This window comes from Cladophialophora carrionii (assembly GCF_000365165.1).
Source record: "Cladophialophora carrionii CBS 160.54 unplaced genomic scaffold supercont1.2, whole genome shotgun sequence".
NCBI classification, from domain to species: domain Eukaryota; kingdom Fungi; phylum Ascomycota; class Eurotiomycetes; order Chaetothyriales; family Herpotrichiellaceae; genus Cladophialophora; species Cladophialophora carrionii.
In genome coordinates, this window is record NW_008481827.1 from 2172395 (window position 1) to 2188766 (window position 16372).

The 16372-nt window shown below is 53.6% G+C and overlaps 7 protein-coding genes across 7 annotated transcripts; 4 read left to right on the top strand and 3 right to left on the bottom strand.

Annotated features, from left to right (window-relative positions):
- Window positions 1–518: 518 nt before the first annotated feature.
- G647_02858 (uncharacterized protein) lies at window positions 519–1429 on the top strand (the record flags this gene model as incomplete). The annotated part of the gene is made up of 3 exons (XM_008727204.1): window positions 519–729; window positions 978–1153; window positions 1262–1429. The coding sequence occupies 3 exons, from the start codon at window positions 519–521 to the stop codon at window positions 1427–1429; spliced, it is 555 nt and encodes a 184-aa protein (XP_008725426.1).
- A 125-nt stretch (window positions 1430–1554) lies between these two features.
- On the bottom strand, window positions 1555–3465 carry G647_02859 (uncharacterized protein; the record flags this gene model as incomplete). The annotated part of the gene is made up of 3 exons (XM_008727205.1): window positions 1555–2133; window positions 2190–3094; window positions 3156–3465. The coding sequence occupies 3 exons, from the start codon at window positions 3463–3465 to the stop codon at window positions 1555–1557; spliced, it is 1794 nt and encodes a 597-aa protein (XP_008725427.1).
- Window positions 3466–4588: 1123 nt separating this feature from the next.
- G647_02860 (uncharacterized protein) lies at window positions 4589–5899 on the bottom strand (the record flags this gene model as incomplete). The annotated part of the gene is made up of 2 exons (XM_008727206.1): window positions 4589–5003; window positions 5064–5899. The coding sequence occupies 2 exons, from the start codon at window positions 5897–5899 to the stop codon at window positions 4589–4591; spliced, it is 1251 nt and encodes a 416-aa protein (XP_008725428.1).
- Window positions 5900–6592: 693 nt separating this feature from the next.
- G647_02861 (uncharacterized protein) lies at window positions 6593–8549 on the top strand (the record flags this gene model as incomplete). Its single annotated transcript, XM_008727207.1, has 3 exons — window positions 6593–6752; window positions 6821–6890; window positions 6965–8549. The coding sequence occupies 3 exons, from the start codon at window positions 6593–6595 to the stop codon at window positions 8547–8549; spliced, it is 1815 nt and encodes a 604-aa protein (XP_008725429.1).
- A 244-nt stretch (window positions 8550–8793) lies between these two features.
- Window positions 8794–10156, bottom strand: G647_02862 (uncharacterized protein; the record flags this gene model as incomplete). The annotated part of the gene is made up of 2 exons (XM_008727208.1): window positions 8794–8986; window positions 9066–10156. The coding sequence occupies 2 exons, from the start codon at window positions 10154–10156 to the stop codon at window positions 8794–8796; spliced, it is 1284 nt and encodes a 427-aa protein (XP_008725430.1).
- A 784-nt stretch (window positions 10157–10940) lies between these two features.
- Window positions 10941–12888, top strand: G647_02863 (uncharacterized protein; the record flags this gene model as incomplete). Its single annotated transcript, XM_008727209.1, has 7 exons — window positions 10941–11147; window positions 11207–11411; window positions 11471–11796; window positions 11846–12179; window positions 12240–12568; window positions 12632–12781; window positions 12835–12888. 7 exons carry the CDS (start codon window positions 10941–10943, stop codon window positions 12886–12888), a joined length of 1605 nt encoding a protein of 534 aa, XP_008725431.1.
- Window positions 12889–14803: 1915 nt separating this feature from the next.
- Window positions 14804–15340, top strand: G647_02864 (uncharacterized protein; the record flags this gene model as incomplete). The annotated part of the gene is made up of 1 exon (XM_008727210.1): window positions 14804–15340. One exon carries the CDS (start codon window positions 14804–14806, stop codon window positions 15338–15340), a length of 537 nt encoding a protein of 178 aa, XP_008725432.1.
- Window positions 15341–16372: the final 1032 nt, after the last annotated feature.

A 16372-nucleotide genomic window follows, 5' to 3' on the forward strand; every position in this document is an offset into this window, starting at 1 on the left:
CGGCATCATATAGTGGGTATGTACTCCGTACGGAGTACGTCGAAACGGTCCCCGGGCAGAACACGGAGGGCTCCGTGGTCGGTCAAGCCGGGCACGATCAATCGTACAACAACGCCGGTGAAGTCGTCAGACTTGGCGGCGCGGAACTATTCTATTGACTGAGTCTGCATGTGAATCCGAATCCGAATCCGAAGCTGAACGTCAGTGGGAGGCAAGTCGAGGCTCTGCATAACACTCCATACGCGAGCACGGGTAGAAGTTCTCATCTCCACAACCCTACCCTGTAGTCACAAACACAACCACCTTCAAAGCCTAATCTCACTTCAATTCTCAGTCTCAGTCTCAGTCTCAGCTCAGTTTCAGTTCACTTATTATTCAGGTGGAACCAGCCCCCGCCATCCCTGTCTTCTCGGAAAATACCTACAAGCACGTACCTACCTAATTAAGCTACATACCTTCTTTTACACGCTCAAATATACTCGTCTCGGCTCCATTCCACCCATCTCCCCAGCAGCAAAATGGCTCTCGAACCTGAGGTCCACCACCTCCAACCCAACGCCTACGCCCCCAACAGCGACCTCCCCGTGCTGGTTTACCGGGACGTGCTACCCCTCCCCGTGACAGAAAGCACAGCGACAACCTTCCTAGAGGGACATGGCTGGGAGAGGCGTGGCGTGTGGGGACACATTGCCGTGCGGCATTTCCATCCGAATTCGCATGAATGCTATGGTGGGTCGCGGCTGCAGATTGTGCTGTGGTCTAACCTTTGCGCTTTCCGACTTTCTGATGTTCTGATGTTCTGCTGTCTTTGTCGCTTTTTGGAGTTTAGGAAGCACGCCAGCGCTGTATGCTATGCTGTATTGATTCGGTTTTTGGTTTTCGGTTTTCGATCTTTGCCTGCATACCTCTTTGACCCAAACTCCACACACACATACACACATACCACAACTAACACGTCCCGTGTATGGCACACGCAGGGATCTTCCAAGGCCAGTCGACACTCCTCCTCGGATGCGGATCAAGCGACCCCAGCACGGCCAGCGGGTTACACGTCGACGTGCATGTTGGGGATGTGGTTATCCTGCCGGCGGGCACGGCGCACTGCTCCGTCGAAAGTACCCCGGATTATAGATACGTGGGTGTCTATCCTAAGGTAGGGCAATCTAGCTGCATACTTGGTTCACTGGTGACCCATTGACTTGAGGCTCAAGCTGGAATTACTGAGTACCGTATATTGAATACTGAACACTAACGTCAGCAGGGCTGTCCTCGATGGAGGAATGAGCTGGGCAAAGAGCCGATCGACGAGAAGGCCTTACGAAAGGAGATCCTGGCCGTGGCTTTGCCGACGCAGGATCCCGTCACTGGTCCGGACGGCGCTGTAATGAGGCTGTGGGGAAGGGAGCGGCCGCATAGGAACCAGGACTGATTGATCGCAGGGAACCTGAACATGAAGAGTTGAAGAATAAGAATGAATGAAATTCTACTTGTAATTGTAACTGTAACTGTAACTGTGAACGAATATCCGTCATTATTATTATCCTCTTCTTCCTGTTACAGATTCCCCACTTCCCAGGCCCCATCAGCAGGGGACCCGAGATCCTGGAACTGGTAGAACGGATCGTAAGTCATGTCGATGACGGGCGCGTTGCTTGGCATCGCCCATGGCGCGGTCGGGCCTTTGAAAAACGGGGCATACATCATAGTCAGCGGTGTCCTCGAGTCTGCGTTGGCGTTGGCGTTCGATGCACCATGAATATCCTCGTTGATGAGCTGCCGGTCGTGCTGTTGGGCGGTTTGCTGCGTGTTTGGCCCTGTAGAGTGGTGGTCCGAGTAAGGTGGGAGGGCCTGTCCGTTTGACAGATCGACCTCGGTGGTCGGGGGATTGTGCGAGATGTGCATTTCGACCGTGTGGTCTTCGTGGTCCGTGGCACGATCCTCATCGTCGCGGCAGAAGGACTCATGGAAGAGACCGTGGTTCGATATACCCAGATCCTTGCCGTCGAAGTTATACTGCAGGATCTTCCACATCAGACGCGTGTTGATCGAGACTGTCCGTCGAGACGGCTCGGGCTGCTGGTCCGAATAACCGGATGTGAAGGCCGAGTGGATCAGGGCCCGGAGCGTGTCATGCTGGTTTGAAAGATTCAGCTAGGCAGGGAGTCCGGGGTCCAGGCGAGGCAACTTACCAGCAATCGACACGACGGCCACAGCTCGGCTAGCTCTCCCAAGAACAACGTGCAAGTTTCCAGCTTGACTTGGGCGGCCTCGCGGATTTGGCGGTCCGCCGCCCGGCAGAAGTAGATATGAATCGTGGCCGCGACGGCGGTGCACTGGCCGATGAACGGGTCCGAGATGCGGTAACCCTTCTCTCGAACCATGTCGATCAGTCGCACGATCCACGTGGCATGGATGAAGGCCAGCTCCGAGGACGTCTTCCAGAAAGTGTTTGGCACGGCCAGTTGGGCTGACTGCTGCGGCCGTGCAGAGTACAGGAACGGGTGGTTCAGGATGCTGTGGATCGCGTGGTACGTGAATTGGAGGTAGAGCCAGGGGCTCCAGTAGCCACGGTTCTGCAGCTCTTCATTGTTCCTGTCGCGGAACCTCGCCGAGTCCCACCGGTGGGAGGTCGGAAACTTGGTCTCAATGTCCATCAGGTGAGCACAGATCACGGCGTATCCTGACTCGACGGACCACGGGGGCTCGCTGTTTGTGTGGGCGCACTGCATCACGTACGTGCGGACCTGCCGCCACAGCGTCCCCAGCTGCACCATGTACGCCCAGATGCCCGTCCTCTCCGGCTCTTCACCTCGCACCGTCTCTTGCGGCATGCGGGGAGGCAGCACGTTTGACTTTTTCCGCAATTCTGGCTGCAAGAGAACGTATTGAGGGTTTTCAATATCCTGGAGGATGGTCAGCTCAGAAACCGACTGTCCGTACATGCGCTCCAGAAGGTGAAGACTCCAGAATAATCTCCTGCGCGCCTCGGCCGTGGGAGACAGCTCGCTCGATGTCAATTCCACGTCCAACCCGACACATTTCGAAAACGTGACGGCGATGTTGAGGTGCAGGGCGGCCAGATGCACGTTGTTCGCTGCGCCAGGAATTAAGAGGGCAATCTCGCATAGTTTCCGTTCAAAGGGATGGAGGCCTACCATGAAAGTTGGCTAGCGCCAGCATGCAGAGACTTTGAACGGTGGCGAGCGTGACTTTGCCCTGGGCAATCCGAAGCATGATGTGCTCTCGCGCCAGCTGCGCGTATTGTCGACTCAATTGCTTCGATCGTCCTTGGAAGAAGGTATGCTTAGAGTGGCAGACGGAGAGGGCTAGCAGCGAAAAAATGACCTCGTCACGGCAGTCTTCGATGGAGGAGAGGTCTTCGGCATCAAAGAGCCACAGAGGCTGCATGTGGCAGTATCTGAAGTATGCATCAACAGTATCAAGGATTGCATCTCGTGGGGGCATGGCCCTGGTGGAAAGTCAGCTGCGAGGCGTAAGTGCAAAAGGAGCAGGATATTGGCCTTGCCTCGAAGATGTGACGATGCTGCCGCGAGCTTTTTGCGATGGGCGGTGACTTGTAGACCTGGTTGAATCCGATATAGGTGACTCTGTGTCGCTGTTTGTCCTAGTTCTCGCCGCAGGCGTCAGTGGCCGAACTCGACGCCGAATGAAAGAAGAGCAGGGCTGCAGTCCTACAACCGCCCTTCAATGATCATCTCCATTCTTTCCTCCAGCTGTGCCAATCGAGACTCCTGCAAGCGGGTAGATCAGTTCATGAGACTTTCATGTCGTTCATGGATTCGCGAACACCATACCACGTCCCTTGGTCCGGCCTGGAGCGTCTCCGACGAGACATAGCCGTATTGCCCGTCTGTATAGCGACATGTCTGGGATAGACGTGTGCAGGTCGAACATGCCGGCCTCTCCCCAGGGCAACGTGTCTTTTTCCTTCTGTTGGGTCATCGCCGTTAGCACTAGACAAAGTCACTTTGACGGCGGTGGAGTAACTCGCACCGGCAGTTCTCGCACGCCTGGTGCATGCGTTTCTGGATGCGGTTCTGCGTAGCGGGCATCCTCTTAGCAACCGCAATAATCCTTCATCTTTTGCGCAAGGGGGCCCCTCGTCAACGTGCTTCTGGTGGCGAGAAACCGAGATTGAGGAATATGTGAATAGTGCAGCTGCAGGGGAAAAATTGCGGAGAAACATGCACCAAGACTTTGGGGGCTTATCAGGCTCTGATTCAGCGCCCGGAATTGCTGTCCTATTAAGGCTTAGGAAGACTCCGCGCAGTGCTAGAAATGTTTCTAGGCAGCATTATGTCTATGCAACTAGTGGAATTGCGGTTGCTCCAATCACTCCTGCCAAAAATGCTTATCAACGCCTCCGAACTACGGGTTCAGTCACGGTATTACCCCTTCCCTTTTGCCCCGGCATAAAAAAAAATCGAAAGGCTTCAATACATGCAGAAGATTCCGAGATACAGGATGAACGGAGGAGTCCTAGTCGTGGTCCGGAGCCAACCCTTCCTGCGCCGGGGCGGCATATCGGAGACGACGAGACGGTCCTTGAGAGCTGATCCGAGACTGTTCACCATTCCGTTTCGGCTGATTTCACGGCATCGCACGCCAGTCCAGCACAAAAAGCCGCATCATCCTCTGTGATTTTCGAGACGGGTAGCGACCGACGTGCCGGCCATATTTCTTCGCCTGTTGCCTCCTCGTTCTTTCGGTGCTCTGTGACGAGCCGCCTGACTACATTCTGGAAGTAGAGAGGGGCGCTCTCGAGGTGAGGGTGTAACTCGCCGTTGATGAACACTCCGCTATTCAAGTTCTTCTGGGCCGCGTTGCAGAGGTGCTTGTCTTCAGCGAGGACGCGTTTAAAGAAGGAGTCGATGTACCCGAAGTCCTCGTCCGAAGCATCGACGTGCCGATAGACCTCATACTCCATGGAACAGGTGGTCGCAGATGTTGGGACACAGCGCATCATATAGAAGAAGTGCGGCCTAGAGAAGGGCAGCGTCAGTAGGAGTGCTGTCTAGTAAACGATGCGGTGCTCAGCTTACGAGACAGTCATGCAAGCGTTGGGAAAGTAGTAGGTGCTTGCGTTCTTGATGTCCACGTCTTCTTGCCCTTGCTTCGGGCGAGAAAAGTGTTGGATATAGCCAAGCTTGGGGACAGTGTAATAATATGTGAGATCGGCCAACTTGGCCACGTCGGGGTGAGCCACTTGACAGTGATAGCACTCGTTGTAGTTGTCTGCGAGCGTCTTCCAATTGTAGTCGCCTTGCATCTGCCACACGTGGTCGAACTTGTACTGCGAGAAGTCAAATGCCTGGAATCGTTCCTGGGTATCGACGTCTTTGAAGTCCTCCTCCCACGCTACTGATGGGCTGATCGAGGCGTCGAGATTGACCCATACGAAGCCCAGTGCATCGATATGCACATGAACCGCGAATAAGGTGTGGTTCTCCTTGTCAAAGGTTGGCACGCTTTCGAATCGAGGAGCCTTTGCGAGCTTCCCGTTCAACCCGTACGACCAGCCGTGATACTTGCAGGAGAAGATTCTCGCGTTGCCGGCATCCTCAGTGACGACGGGGAAGGCGCGGTGCCTGCAGATATTGTGGAAGCCATTTATCTTGCCGTCCTTGTCCATGCAAAGCACAAAAGAATATCCAGCCTGCTCGAAGCGTAAGAAGTCGCCCGGCTTGGTGAACCTCAGCTTATGAGTGACCAGGAGCCACTTCTTCGAAAATATGGCTCGACGTTCGAGTTCGTACATGTGAGGGCTGGAATACCATGACGCCGGAAGAGCCCGGGGCTCTGAGGTGGCTTTCAAAGGTATCTTGTGTATCGAATCGACGTTCCCGGATCCAAGAAGAGAAGTGAGCGTCGACAACATCTTGTGCTATGCGTGATGGGAAGCGAGACCTCCAGCGTCTGGTCGTAGGCTTCCTCCTCTTATCTTTCCCCATACTTCTGTCTCGACTTGTCCGAAGCGATTGCCATGGCCGCTGGCCGCATTCGGCACATGGTTCCAGAGCTTGCGTGTTCGTCGATCGTAGTGGCCACAGCCACCCGAGTCATCACGCATACGGAGGTGGTTCCATTGCTAGACCGTCGGTACCGTAGACGTTCACTACGTTGGCGGCCACGACAGTCCGGACCCTCGCGTTGCTGGACGGAGCAAGTCTAATTTCGGTCAATCAGCAAACAGGAGCGACGCCGGTCACGTGAGCGGCGGCTTGCGGAGAAGGACCGCCTGGAGTTCTTTCCGTATCGGGAAAACAAATCCGTCCCCAGAGCGATGTATCCACCTGGTTGTTGACTGAGGGAATCACAGAAAATACGATGAGTAGTTCGATGTTTGGGGACGACATGACCCGAGAAACGAGGCTCACTGCCTGGCCTACATTGGAAATAGTCTGGGACTGCCCTTCTGAGAACACAGTACCGTACCAGAAAAAGCAGCGCCAGGACACATGGCCAAACCACTAAGATGCAACATTATGGGGGCAGGGTAAGTATACTCAGATTCGAACCGGTCGACGGCTTTGGCTGACTGCTTTTATACGACAGGGTTTCAGGTATCTTGATGGGTAAGGCAATTTCCTTCATCAACCTCGAGCGTAAAAATGCTCACTGGCATCATGCAGCTTTCAAGCTTCAGGAAGCCTTTGGCGATTCGGTTGAGATCAAGGTCTTTGAGAAGAATAGCGATGTAGGCGGAACATGGTTCGAGAACAGATACCCAGGTATGTGTCTGGCTCTGGCCTTGGACTTTGGAGAGTAATGCGCCGTACTGATCTCGTTGCCCCATAAGCCTGCGCCTGCGATGTGCCCAGTCACATCTATCAATTCAGCTTCGCTCCGAACCCCTACTGGTCAAAATTGTAAGGGTGAATCTCCCTTGCAGATCCCCTGCTGGGATGCGTCGAGACGTCCATCTGACCAAAGGGATTTCTAGCTACGCTTCATCCGCTGAGATACAGTCATATCTCAAGGCCGTTACGTTGCATTATCGGCTAGACCGATTCATTACATTTAACAGTCGAGTGGAAAAGGCCGCGTGGGACGACGCGCGCTGTCTGTGGACCTTAACGGTTGGAGGATGTGAATACGAGAGCGAGATCCTGGTCAATGCGAGTGGAATCCTCAACAACCCTAAGTTTCCAGAGTTTGCTGGCCTTGAAGCCTTCAGCGGAGAGGTAGTTCACACCGCTGCCTGGGACGATCAAGTCGATGTCACAGGAAAACGACTCGCAATAGTTGGTGCAGGTGCAAGTGCCATCCAGGTTCTCCCAGCATTGCAGAAAGATGCACATCATATCGACATCTACATACGGACGCCGTCTTGGATCACTCCTCCGAGTGGTGCCAGTTTCTCAAACGAGTACAATCATATATATACTGCGGATGAAAAGGCCCAGTTCGTTGAAGACGACAACTACTCTCTTCAGATACGAAAGGAGATGGAAGCATCATTCAATGCCATGTTTGGTGCCTTTCTAAAGGGCAGTGAAAAGCAGCAGGAGATGCGATCACGAATTGAAACGCGGATGAAGGAGCTTATCCACGATGTAGACCTACAGCAGAAGTTGATTCCGACCTTCGAAGCAGGCTGTCGCCGTCTCAACCCTGGCGAAAGATATCTCGAGGCTCTGCAGCAAGAAAATGTTACGCCGGTCTTTGAGTCGATTCAAATGGTCACGACCGATGGCATCCAAGACTCCTCGGGGAAGATAAGGCCGGCAGATGTCCTCATTGCTGCCACAGGCTTCGATACGTCGTTCAGGCCTCGTTTTCCGATCATCGGCACAGGCGGACAAGACCTCAGAGAGATGTGGAAAGACGAACCTGCTTCTTACTGCGGTCTCGCGGTGGCGGGTTTCCCCAACTATCTCCTCTTCCTCGGACCAAACACCCCCATTTCTAACGGCAGCCTGATGGGCATCCTCGAAGGTACAGCTGACTTCTTCATTCGCCTCATCCGAAAGATGAGAGTGCAGCAGGCGTCGTCTTTCGATGTTCGACAGTCTGTCCAGGACGACTTCAACAACCACACCCAAAGTGTCATGAAGGACCTTGTCTGGACCGGGGGTTGTCGATCCTGGTTCAAGAACAGCCACGGCAGGGTCACGGCCGTCTGGCCTGGCAGCGGACTGCATTATCGGGAATTCCTCGAGGCCGATCGATGGGAGGACTTCGAGTGGCGGTATGACGGGAACCGATTCGCCTATTGGGGATTCGGTTTCTCTCAGCGCGAGGGGGGTGAGTCACCGGATTTAAGCTATTGGATCAAGCCACATCCCAATCTACCCCTGGAAGCTCTACGACGTGTGGCAGGTCCACAGAACTCGGCTATTCAGGGGCAACCTCACTCAGACCTCAAAGGAGAGTCGGAACTTGAGCCTCCAAAGTATCAGGTCGACTCAGGGGAACCCAGCAACTTCGAAGAACGAATCCATCTCAGCCGCTGGGACGAGGATCGGGAAGTCGCAGACGAGCCTCGTATTGACTTCTTGTCGAGTGTTACAGCATTTAGTGTCTGACTTCGATATGTTTAGGACCAGCTATCATCCACAATGGACGGGGTTTGACCGGCCGATATATAATCAGATAGAAAGGCCCCGGGCAGACAGTGCTTGATAGATCTGGAAGGTGCATATCACTGGTGACTTTGGCCTTGACCTTTCCAGCAGGTCCAGCAAGATAAAGCATGAAATCAGCAACAGCGCAAAGACATCTTAGCCACTCCTGCCCTCCATTGATCCTTCAACGGATTCGTTATTCCTGTCAAAGTCGTGCCTGCTCAGACCTCGAGAGGACTCTGCGGGGCGGCCCTCGACGGCTTCCATCATTGCACACGAAAGGAAGCCTGACACCGGGATCATTCCTCAACCTCCACTTCTCCCGGACTTCCGCTGGCGCCTTGCCTTCGAAACAGTCCGCGATGTAGTTTCCAAGGACCGGAAGAAACTTGAAGCCGCTTTGCAATCGTTAGTGATGGAAAAGTCATATGAGCTGAACCAGCTGTCGTCTGTATGACAGCGGAATTACAAACTTACTGTCCTGCCCCTCCTGTTGCAAAGAATAGTCCTTGAATGGACGGATGGTAATCCACGACAAAGTTACCTTCAGGGGTATCGGTGTACCAGCAAAGTCGACGTCTCATCCACGGCCGGTCGGCAAATCTCGGCAGTATCTGTTTCAGGCCGTGTCGTAGCGCCGCGTCTGCGGAGTCTGGGATGAAGAACGACGTTGCATTATTCGAGTCTCGTCTGGGGGCAGATATCGTCCGGCCGCCGTCCTCGATGGGCACCCTGTTCTCGAAGCCGTGGCTGTGGCAGGCCACCTTCAGGATGTTCGTGCCGGGGGTAGGGGGAAAGACGAAGAATCCCGATGTCATGTTGATGAGGGTCGGCATCCGGGAGATGCTGTACGCTTCCTCTGATGTAAGTTGAATGAAACCGACCGGCTGCCCAGAGGACGACATGGCATATGTCAAGTCTAAGAAGCTATTCGTCCATGCACCAGTGGCGAGAATGACCCTCGATCCCAGAACAGGAAGACCCAGAGCGACATTGACGCCCTCAACCCGAGAGCCCGCGATTCTCATTGAGGTAACTGTCCCTCTTGGTCCAGTGATGATGGAGACTCCCTTCTCGGTGCACAGTGTGGCCAAGAGGCTGATGGAGGCCGCCGCATCGGCCCAGCCTGCATTAGGATTCAGATAACCGCCAAATTCTGTCTGAATCTCGTTCAATGATGGAAACTTCCGCTTCAGCTCATTGGTGCTGTCAAAGCTTTCATAGGGAATGTCTTGTCCTTTGAGGACTCCCTTTAGCTTTTCCAGAAACGCGTCTGGGCGAGATTCGGAGGTCAATACGAAGCCGGAGTTGTGGTAGAAACTCGCAAAGGGTCCCGTCCGCCAGGCCTGCAGCGCCTCTTTGGCCAGGCGCGCGTAGAATGGGTCGGAATAGTCGCTACGCACGATTCGCGATATGTCGCAGCTGCTTCCGTCTGGTACGGGCGGTGCCATGCGATCGAGAACCGTGACATTGCTGAAACCTCTCTCCGCCAGACTAAGGGCAGTCGAGAGACCGAAGACGCCGGCACCGACGATGACAATGGCGTCTTGTTTCGAAAGTGACGGCATCGTTCGTGATGAGACCTGTCTGGAGTCGTGGCCTACTTGGGCACGAGACTCCAGAGGAGCATGGGAGACTCTTCCGATATATTGTTGATCTCGCGACGTGCATCAAACACGCCTCTCGGCAACGACAACAGCTAGCATCCAGCTCCGTCTTCTGTTATCTCCCCGGGACTCGCCTGACTACATTGAGCAAGCTCTCCTCTGGGCTATCATCAAACAATCAGCCTGGTCGCTAAGAGCCGGTCACATGAACGGGCGCCGCTGCTTCGTCGGAGATTCGTCTAATTAGTTGCCTCCGCTGATTGCAACCCACATTCTTTCCCTCGCCATCCCAAAGGCCATACGCGGCCTCCCTTTTACCAAGACCTCCACTGTTCCTGGCTCGTTTGCAACCCACTGTAGCTACCGAAGCACCTCTGCCTAGCCCTCCCCGTCTCACACCAACCCCAGGTTCGGTAACAAGCTTGACGCGGGGGGTCGTGTGAGCCAATGGCGCGTCTCAAGATTATCACATATCGAAAAATGCTACAGGGGAGGTTAAGCCAGCCTCTCCTCTAGTGAGCGCCGCTGGGAAAGCACTGGGGTCGATCAGGATGCTCGAGCTAGATCCCTTGATAAACCCGATGGAGGCCCACGTTCTCTAGACTCGAGGTTTGCCGCCCCATCGGAGAGCCAGCTGCGTGTCTCCAGAGTCATTTCTGCTTGCTCGTTGCAGTTCCCAGATCCCAGATCCCCAATATCCAAACACTAGACCATCCGCATTTATCTGGTGACCGACTGTCTCAACATGGCAGTCGAAGAAATCCTGAACGAAGACGTTGACGCCGTCAAGAATGAGAAGCACCCCGACAATGAGCAACGTATCGGCCTCGGACACGATTTGCACACCAGCATCTCGCCGATATCTGTCGATGGAGGCACCAAAGAAGGAGAAATATTCTCCATGGGTGAGGTTGATGCCGCCTTGGATGCCAAGATGAGACTGTTGAACCGAGTACCACATCCCTTCACGGCAAGGTCTCAATCTGTATTCAAGCTGACCACCCCCTCTAGACGATTGACGAGATCGGCTGGACAAACATGCACCTGAAGCTCTTCTTCCTCAATGGCTTCGGATATGCGGCCGACTCCCTCGTCCTCCTCCTGCAGTCTGTCACTGCCGGGCAAGCGGCCCTCGAGTTTCAACCTTCGTTTTCCTATGGCCTCACCGTTGCCGCTTACTCGGGAATGCTGGTGGGGGCACTGTTCTGGGGTCTCGGTAGGAGAAACCTCCATCCCAACGATTCATGCAAACAAAAGACCTGAACCGATGGGTAGGCGCCGACGTTATTGGCCGTCGCTTCGCCTTCAACACCTCGCTCTTTATTTGTTCGGTCTTCGCCATTGTCGCTGGAGCATCGCCTAACTGGTATGCCCTCGGCACCTTTACCGCACTTACTGCCTTTGGTGCTGGCGGCAATCTTGTGCTCGACACAACTGTCTTCCTCGAATTCCTGCCCGGCAATAAACAATGGCTTCTTACTCTCATGGCCTGTTGGTGGGGGCTCGCGCCCGTCATCGGCGCTGCCTTTGCCTGGCCTCTCCTCTCATTGCCTCAATTCATCTGCACCGAGGCTGCGACTTGCACCCGGTCGAACAACATGGTAATTATGGTCTGAAGATAGTCTCAATTATCTCTGACCTTGGTAATAGGGCTGGCGATATATCTGGTTTGGCAATGGAGCATTGGTTCTCGTCCTGAGTGTCCTGCGAGTCACGGTGATTCGACTGAAGGAATCTCCCAAATATCTTCTTGCCAAAGGTCAAGATGCGGACGTCGTGCGTACATTCCGGGACATTGCCCACAGCTACAACCGGCCTTGCAGCTTGACCGTGGAGGAACTTGAGGCCTGTGGAACGACACTGTCGACATACGGGAAGTCTAGATACGGCTTTAGTGAACTGATGGCTCACCTGCGAGGACTTTTCGCTACCAAGAAGCTGGCGATATCGACCACAATGATCTGGTTTTCCTGGCTTTTGATCGGTAAGAATGTCTCTGGTGTTAGGGGATGATAAGGCGTTGTTATATACTGACTTCTTCGAGGCCTGGCCTACCCGCTTTTCTATGTCTTCCTACCCGACTTCCTCGCCAGCCGAGGCGCCCAAGTAGGCCAGCCAGGCCCATACTATCAATGGCGCAACTACATGATTACCAACACTGTGGGCATCTTCGGCCCTGTAGCCGCAGGCTTCATGTGCAATCTCAAGTGGCTGGGGCGAAAGTACACGATGGTCATTGGCGCCCTCTGTTCCATGGCCTTCTTCTTCGCTTACACGGCTGTGCGGACCCCGGCGCAGAATATCGCGTTTACTTGCTCGATTTACTTTTTTGTCAACATCTACTACGGCACGCTCTACGCCTATACACCCGAGGTAAGTGGACAAAGTTACATGCTCCAAGACAGGAAGAAAGAAACCGTCTGACGAGTCTGCCAGTCCTTACCATCTGCGCATCGCGCGACCGGGAACGGCATCGCCGTCGGTCTCAACCGAGTCATGGGTTTGGTGTCGGCGTTTGTGGCTACTTATGCCAACACAGCCACTTCTGCGCCCATCTATATCTGCGCGACGCTCTACATTGTCATGGTAAGATTCATCCCCGAACCCTGTTCAGTGACAATGCTGACATGTCCGACTAGGCTATCGTGGCGGCCACTTTCCCGTTCGAGCCATACGGCAAGAGGTCCATGTAGGATCTTTGAAGGTACCTGACAGTTATGACGACCGCAGTGAGTCGGCGGGTAATAGTGCGTCCTTAGGGCGGGTGCGGGCTACAAGGCAGAGAATGTTGATTGGAACGTGAGTACAGAGTATAGAGTCCTGTAGTGTCGTGGACGATACGCCTATGCTAGCAAATGAAGCGCCGTGGTACCACACATGAGCTTGTGACTTAAGCGCAGTTATGCTCCTGCCTTTCGCCTGGCGACTAGATGGTGGAGCTACTGCACGTTAGCATCAGGTACCATTGATGCGCCGGTCCTGCTCCGCATCCAGCCCAGATGTCGGCCATGTTTAGACGGCAAGCAATCGGGTCGACATATTCTTCACCTGTTCATCTCATCTCAGGACCATGATACCGACACCCACTGATAACTGCATCCCATCTTAGGACCATGATGCCCAAATCCACTGTTAACTGCATCACGCCTTGGGACCATGATACCCACCATCCACTGATAACTGCTACCGGTCCTCCTTTGCCCCTACTGCGCCATCCTTTTGCTGTCCCAGACACCGCCGTAAGGCGACACCATTGGTGGCTACTTCGTCTTCAGGGGCGTCAGGATCGGGTAATTCGAGTCAAGCATGCAATAACAGCCCAGCCTACACGCCCTTCCTAAAGTAAAGGCGTAACTCAATCGCCAATGCAATACTGAGCCTCTGTGATCGCTCTCCATCGCAACGCAGCCCCTGTTGTCGCCTGATCATGACTCCTTCCGTCCCGAACCGTGGATTCCAGCCTCCGAGCCAAACGGCCACGAGACCTCGGTGGAGAAGCTCAGGGAAATGGAATGCTACAACAATATGATCTTCGGGTAATTATGGCGAGTATCGGTGTCTGCGCAAGCGAGCCGCGATCATGGAGCTGAGTGAAGTGTTTGTGGAGGTAGTTGTTGACCGCGGTTTGGATTCCAGGTCAGGATCCTTCAACCCTGTGGGATTACCGGTGCTGTGCTACACAATTGGCAGAAGGGCACGTGAGTTGTTCGGGAAGAGAGGACCTGTGCAGTAAGGAGCAGAAAGCCGTGAGGGAGGATGATAAGGAAGAACTCGGGACTTCCAGTGAGGAGGATACTCCGTGCGGGTTGATAACAGCGCAAGAATGTACGGCAGGAAGATAATTACCCAGTCCAGCTCGAAGCAAGCAAAGTGCTTGTTGGTTAGAGGCCCATGCTGTGAGCCCAGGAATTGGTTATAGTAGGCCTACAATCGGGGAAATTGGCACGTTGAGCTGGTGCCTTCAGCGTTGCCGGTAATCGGATCGAGGGCCACAAAGACTGCAGAAACACCAATGGCATCTTCTCCGTCCTACGCTCCTTGTCATTTTCTCTCAGCACACCGCAGACGCTCAGCCAAAGGACCAGGTTGAGGCAACGTGGTCCAAATCCGGAGCCATCCACGCTCAACCTCTTCAGTTTGAGAACGTTACGCGGTGTTCGACCTCCGAATGCATGGCTATATGACCACAGCTGCGCAATTGACATGGAATGGCTCCTCAAACCTGAACACGCGGCAGCCATGGCTCCATCCAGACGGCATACCACAATATCAGATTTTAACCCAGAACTTCCGACGCTTCTTGATGCCGTGACAGCAATAAGAACGAATCTCCGTCCTAGCTATGCTGTAAATCGTCCAGAGTGAATCTTAAACATGTTGGCCTGCTCTGCGACAAGTATCTCTTCAGAGGTCGCCTCCCATCGTGGTGTTTAGACTCGCTCAATTCTGGGCTTCCCGAAAATCCCGCGTTGTTCGGAATCACAGCCTCCGCTTTCGGTGACTCCTACTGCCGCACTATCGTTGGTGCTCAAAATCGTGTTCGAAATTCTGCAAACCTCATACCTCTTCAACCTGTGTGGAATATTTGCCAAAGCATCTCGGGCAATCATGTGGTCAGTCGCATATGAAGATGTTGAGAAGCTGGGCCCGTGGGATGTGGTGGGAATGGGCGGGATGAACTTGGCGGAGAACTTCAAGGAAGACGCGGTACGGCTAAGAACCGATTTGGTCTCGAGACTGCCCACGGTTTTCTATCCTGATCACCACGGTGAGGGTCTATTGGGTTGTGGAAAGTGCGCCTCGGTGTCCCAAGATCAAAGATGGCACCGTGAGATCATAAGCAAGAACAGCAATTGGTTGGACGAGGATCTGAGAGGTGAACCCTTCTTACGATCAGGGGGTCTATCCAGTTCCTACATCAAGGATATACATGAACTGGCGAAGCGCCAGCAGGGCAACGACACGAATGACCGACATCTTGATTGCGGCCGGTTCCGGTTGAGACACTTGGATGTCACTCCCCAAGAATCCACTTGGCGGCTTTATCAGGCGATTGGTGGTCTCTGTCTCCCATGTGTCAAATCTGGAGAATTCAAGTTTCAGACGAGCTGTGACTTACACCATGTCGACCTCTGTTTCAACTGATCACAAGCCGGGTCACTCACGGCACCTGCATAGGTTGTCTCAGCATCGGTCAAGACGAGCCCAAGTATACACCTGTGGAAAAGCAAAGTCTGAGAAAGCATGAGCACAGTATGTCAATGCTAAGGAAGAGAAGTTGTGGAGTTGCACTTGATCATGTATGCAGGTAGAGTCAGCGGCAGAGTATGTCAGTGTCCCTAACCGTGGTTGTCGCGAAAGCCGAGAGATCCTGACCCGGCGAGAGTGGACGTTAGAGTACAGGACCTGATGGCGGAAACATGAGTGAGATCCGTCGTACCACAACTTGTGGCTATTGATGAAGACAATGCGGCTGGACTCGGCTAATGAGCTCTGCATCAGGAAAGTAATCAAATGAAGACACAAACTCTTACACCTCTGGGGCACTTTGATGCAGTCGATCGATACTGAGCCCGGATCCTTCAACCAACCGCCCCAACGCAATGTGAGTCTCTGACATCCGTGGCGCTCTTAACCGTTGAAACCCAATGACATGGCCAGCTTTTGGACATATGAAACCTGCTAGTATTTCACTGACCCTATGTCTTTCAATAGTCTGCCACTCAGTCCATTGCTGCCATCTCCATATGGAGCTCTAGTGGTCCACATCAGGGAATACGCGGTGGGAGCGTACTCAGTACAACTGCAGCTATCAAAGGGAACACACCAAGACAAACAAGAAATGGAGAGTTAGTACAGTATATCACAGCCTCACCTGAAGATATAGCTAGCCATGGACAATTGAATTGCTATCGTAAGCAAGCCATCAATCAAAGCGATGGCACGCATTGTTTGAACAACTAGCGATTGCTAAACAAGACACAAACCACAGTTGAGCGAACTCAACACCAACGTCTTACATCCATAAATTCTCAGCACAAAGCAGTCATGAAGGGACATCCACCACCGCTGCAGCGAGTGCTAGAAGCGACTGACTGAGTGCGATCCCAAAATTTGCCAAATAGGTCCTTGAGTCTCGCTGAATCGTTCCATTCTTCGTCACTCTTCCTCCAGCCC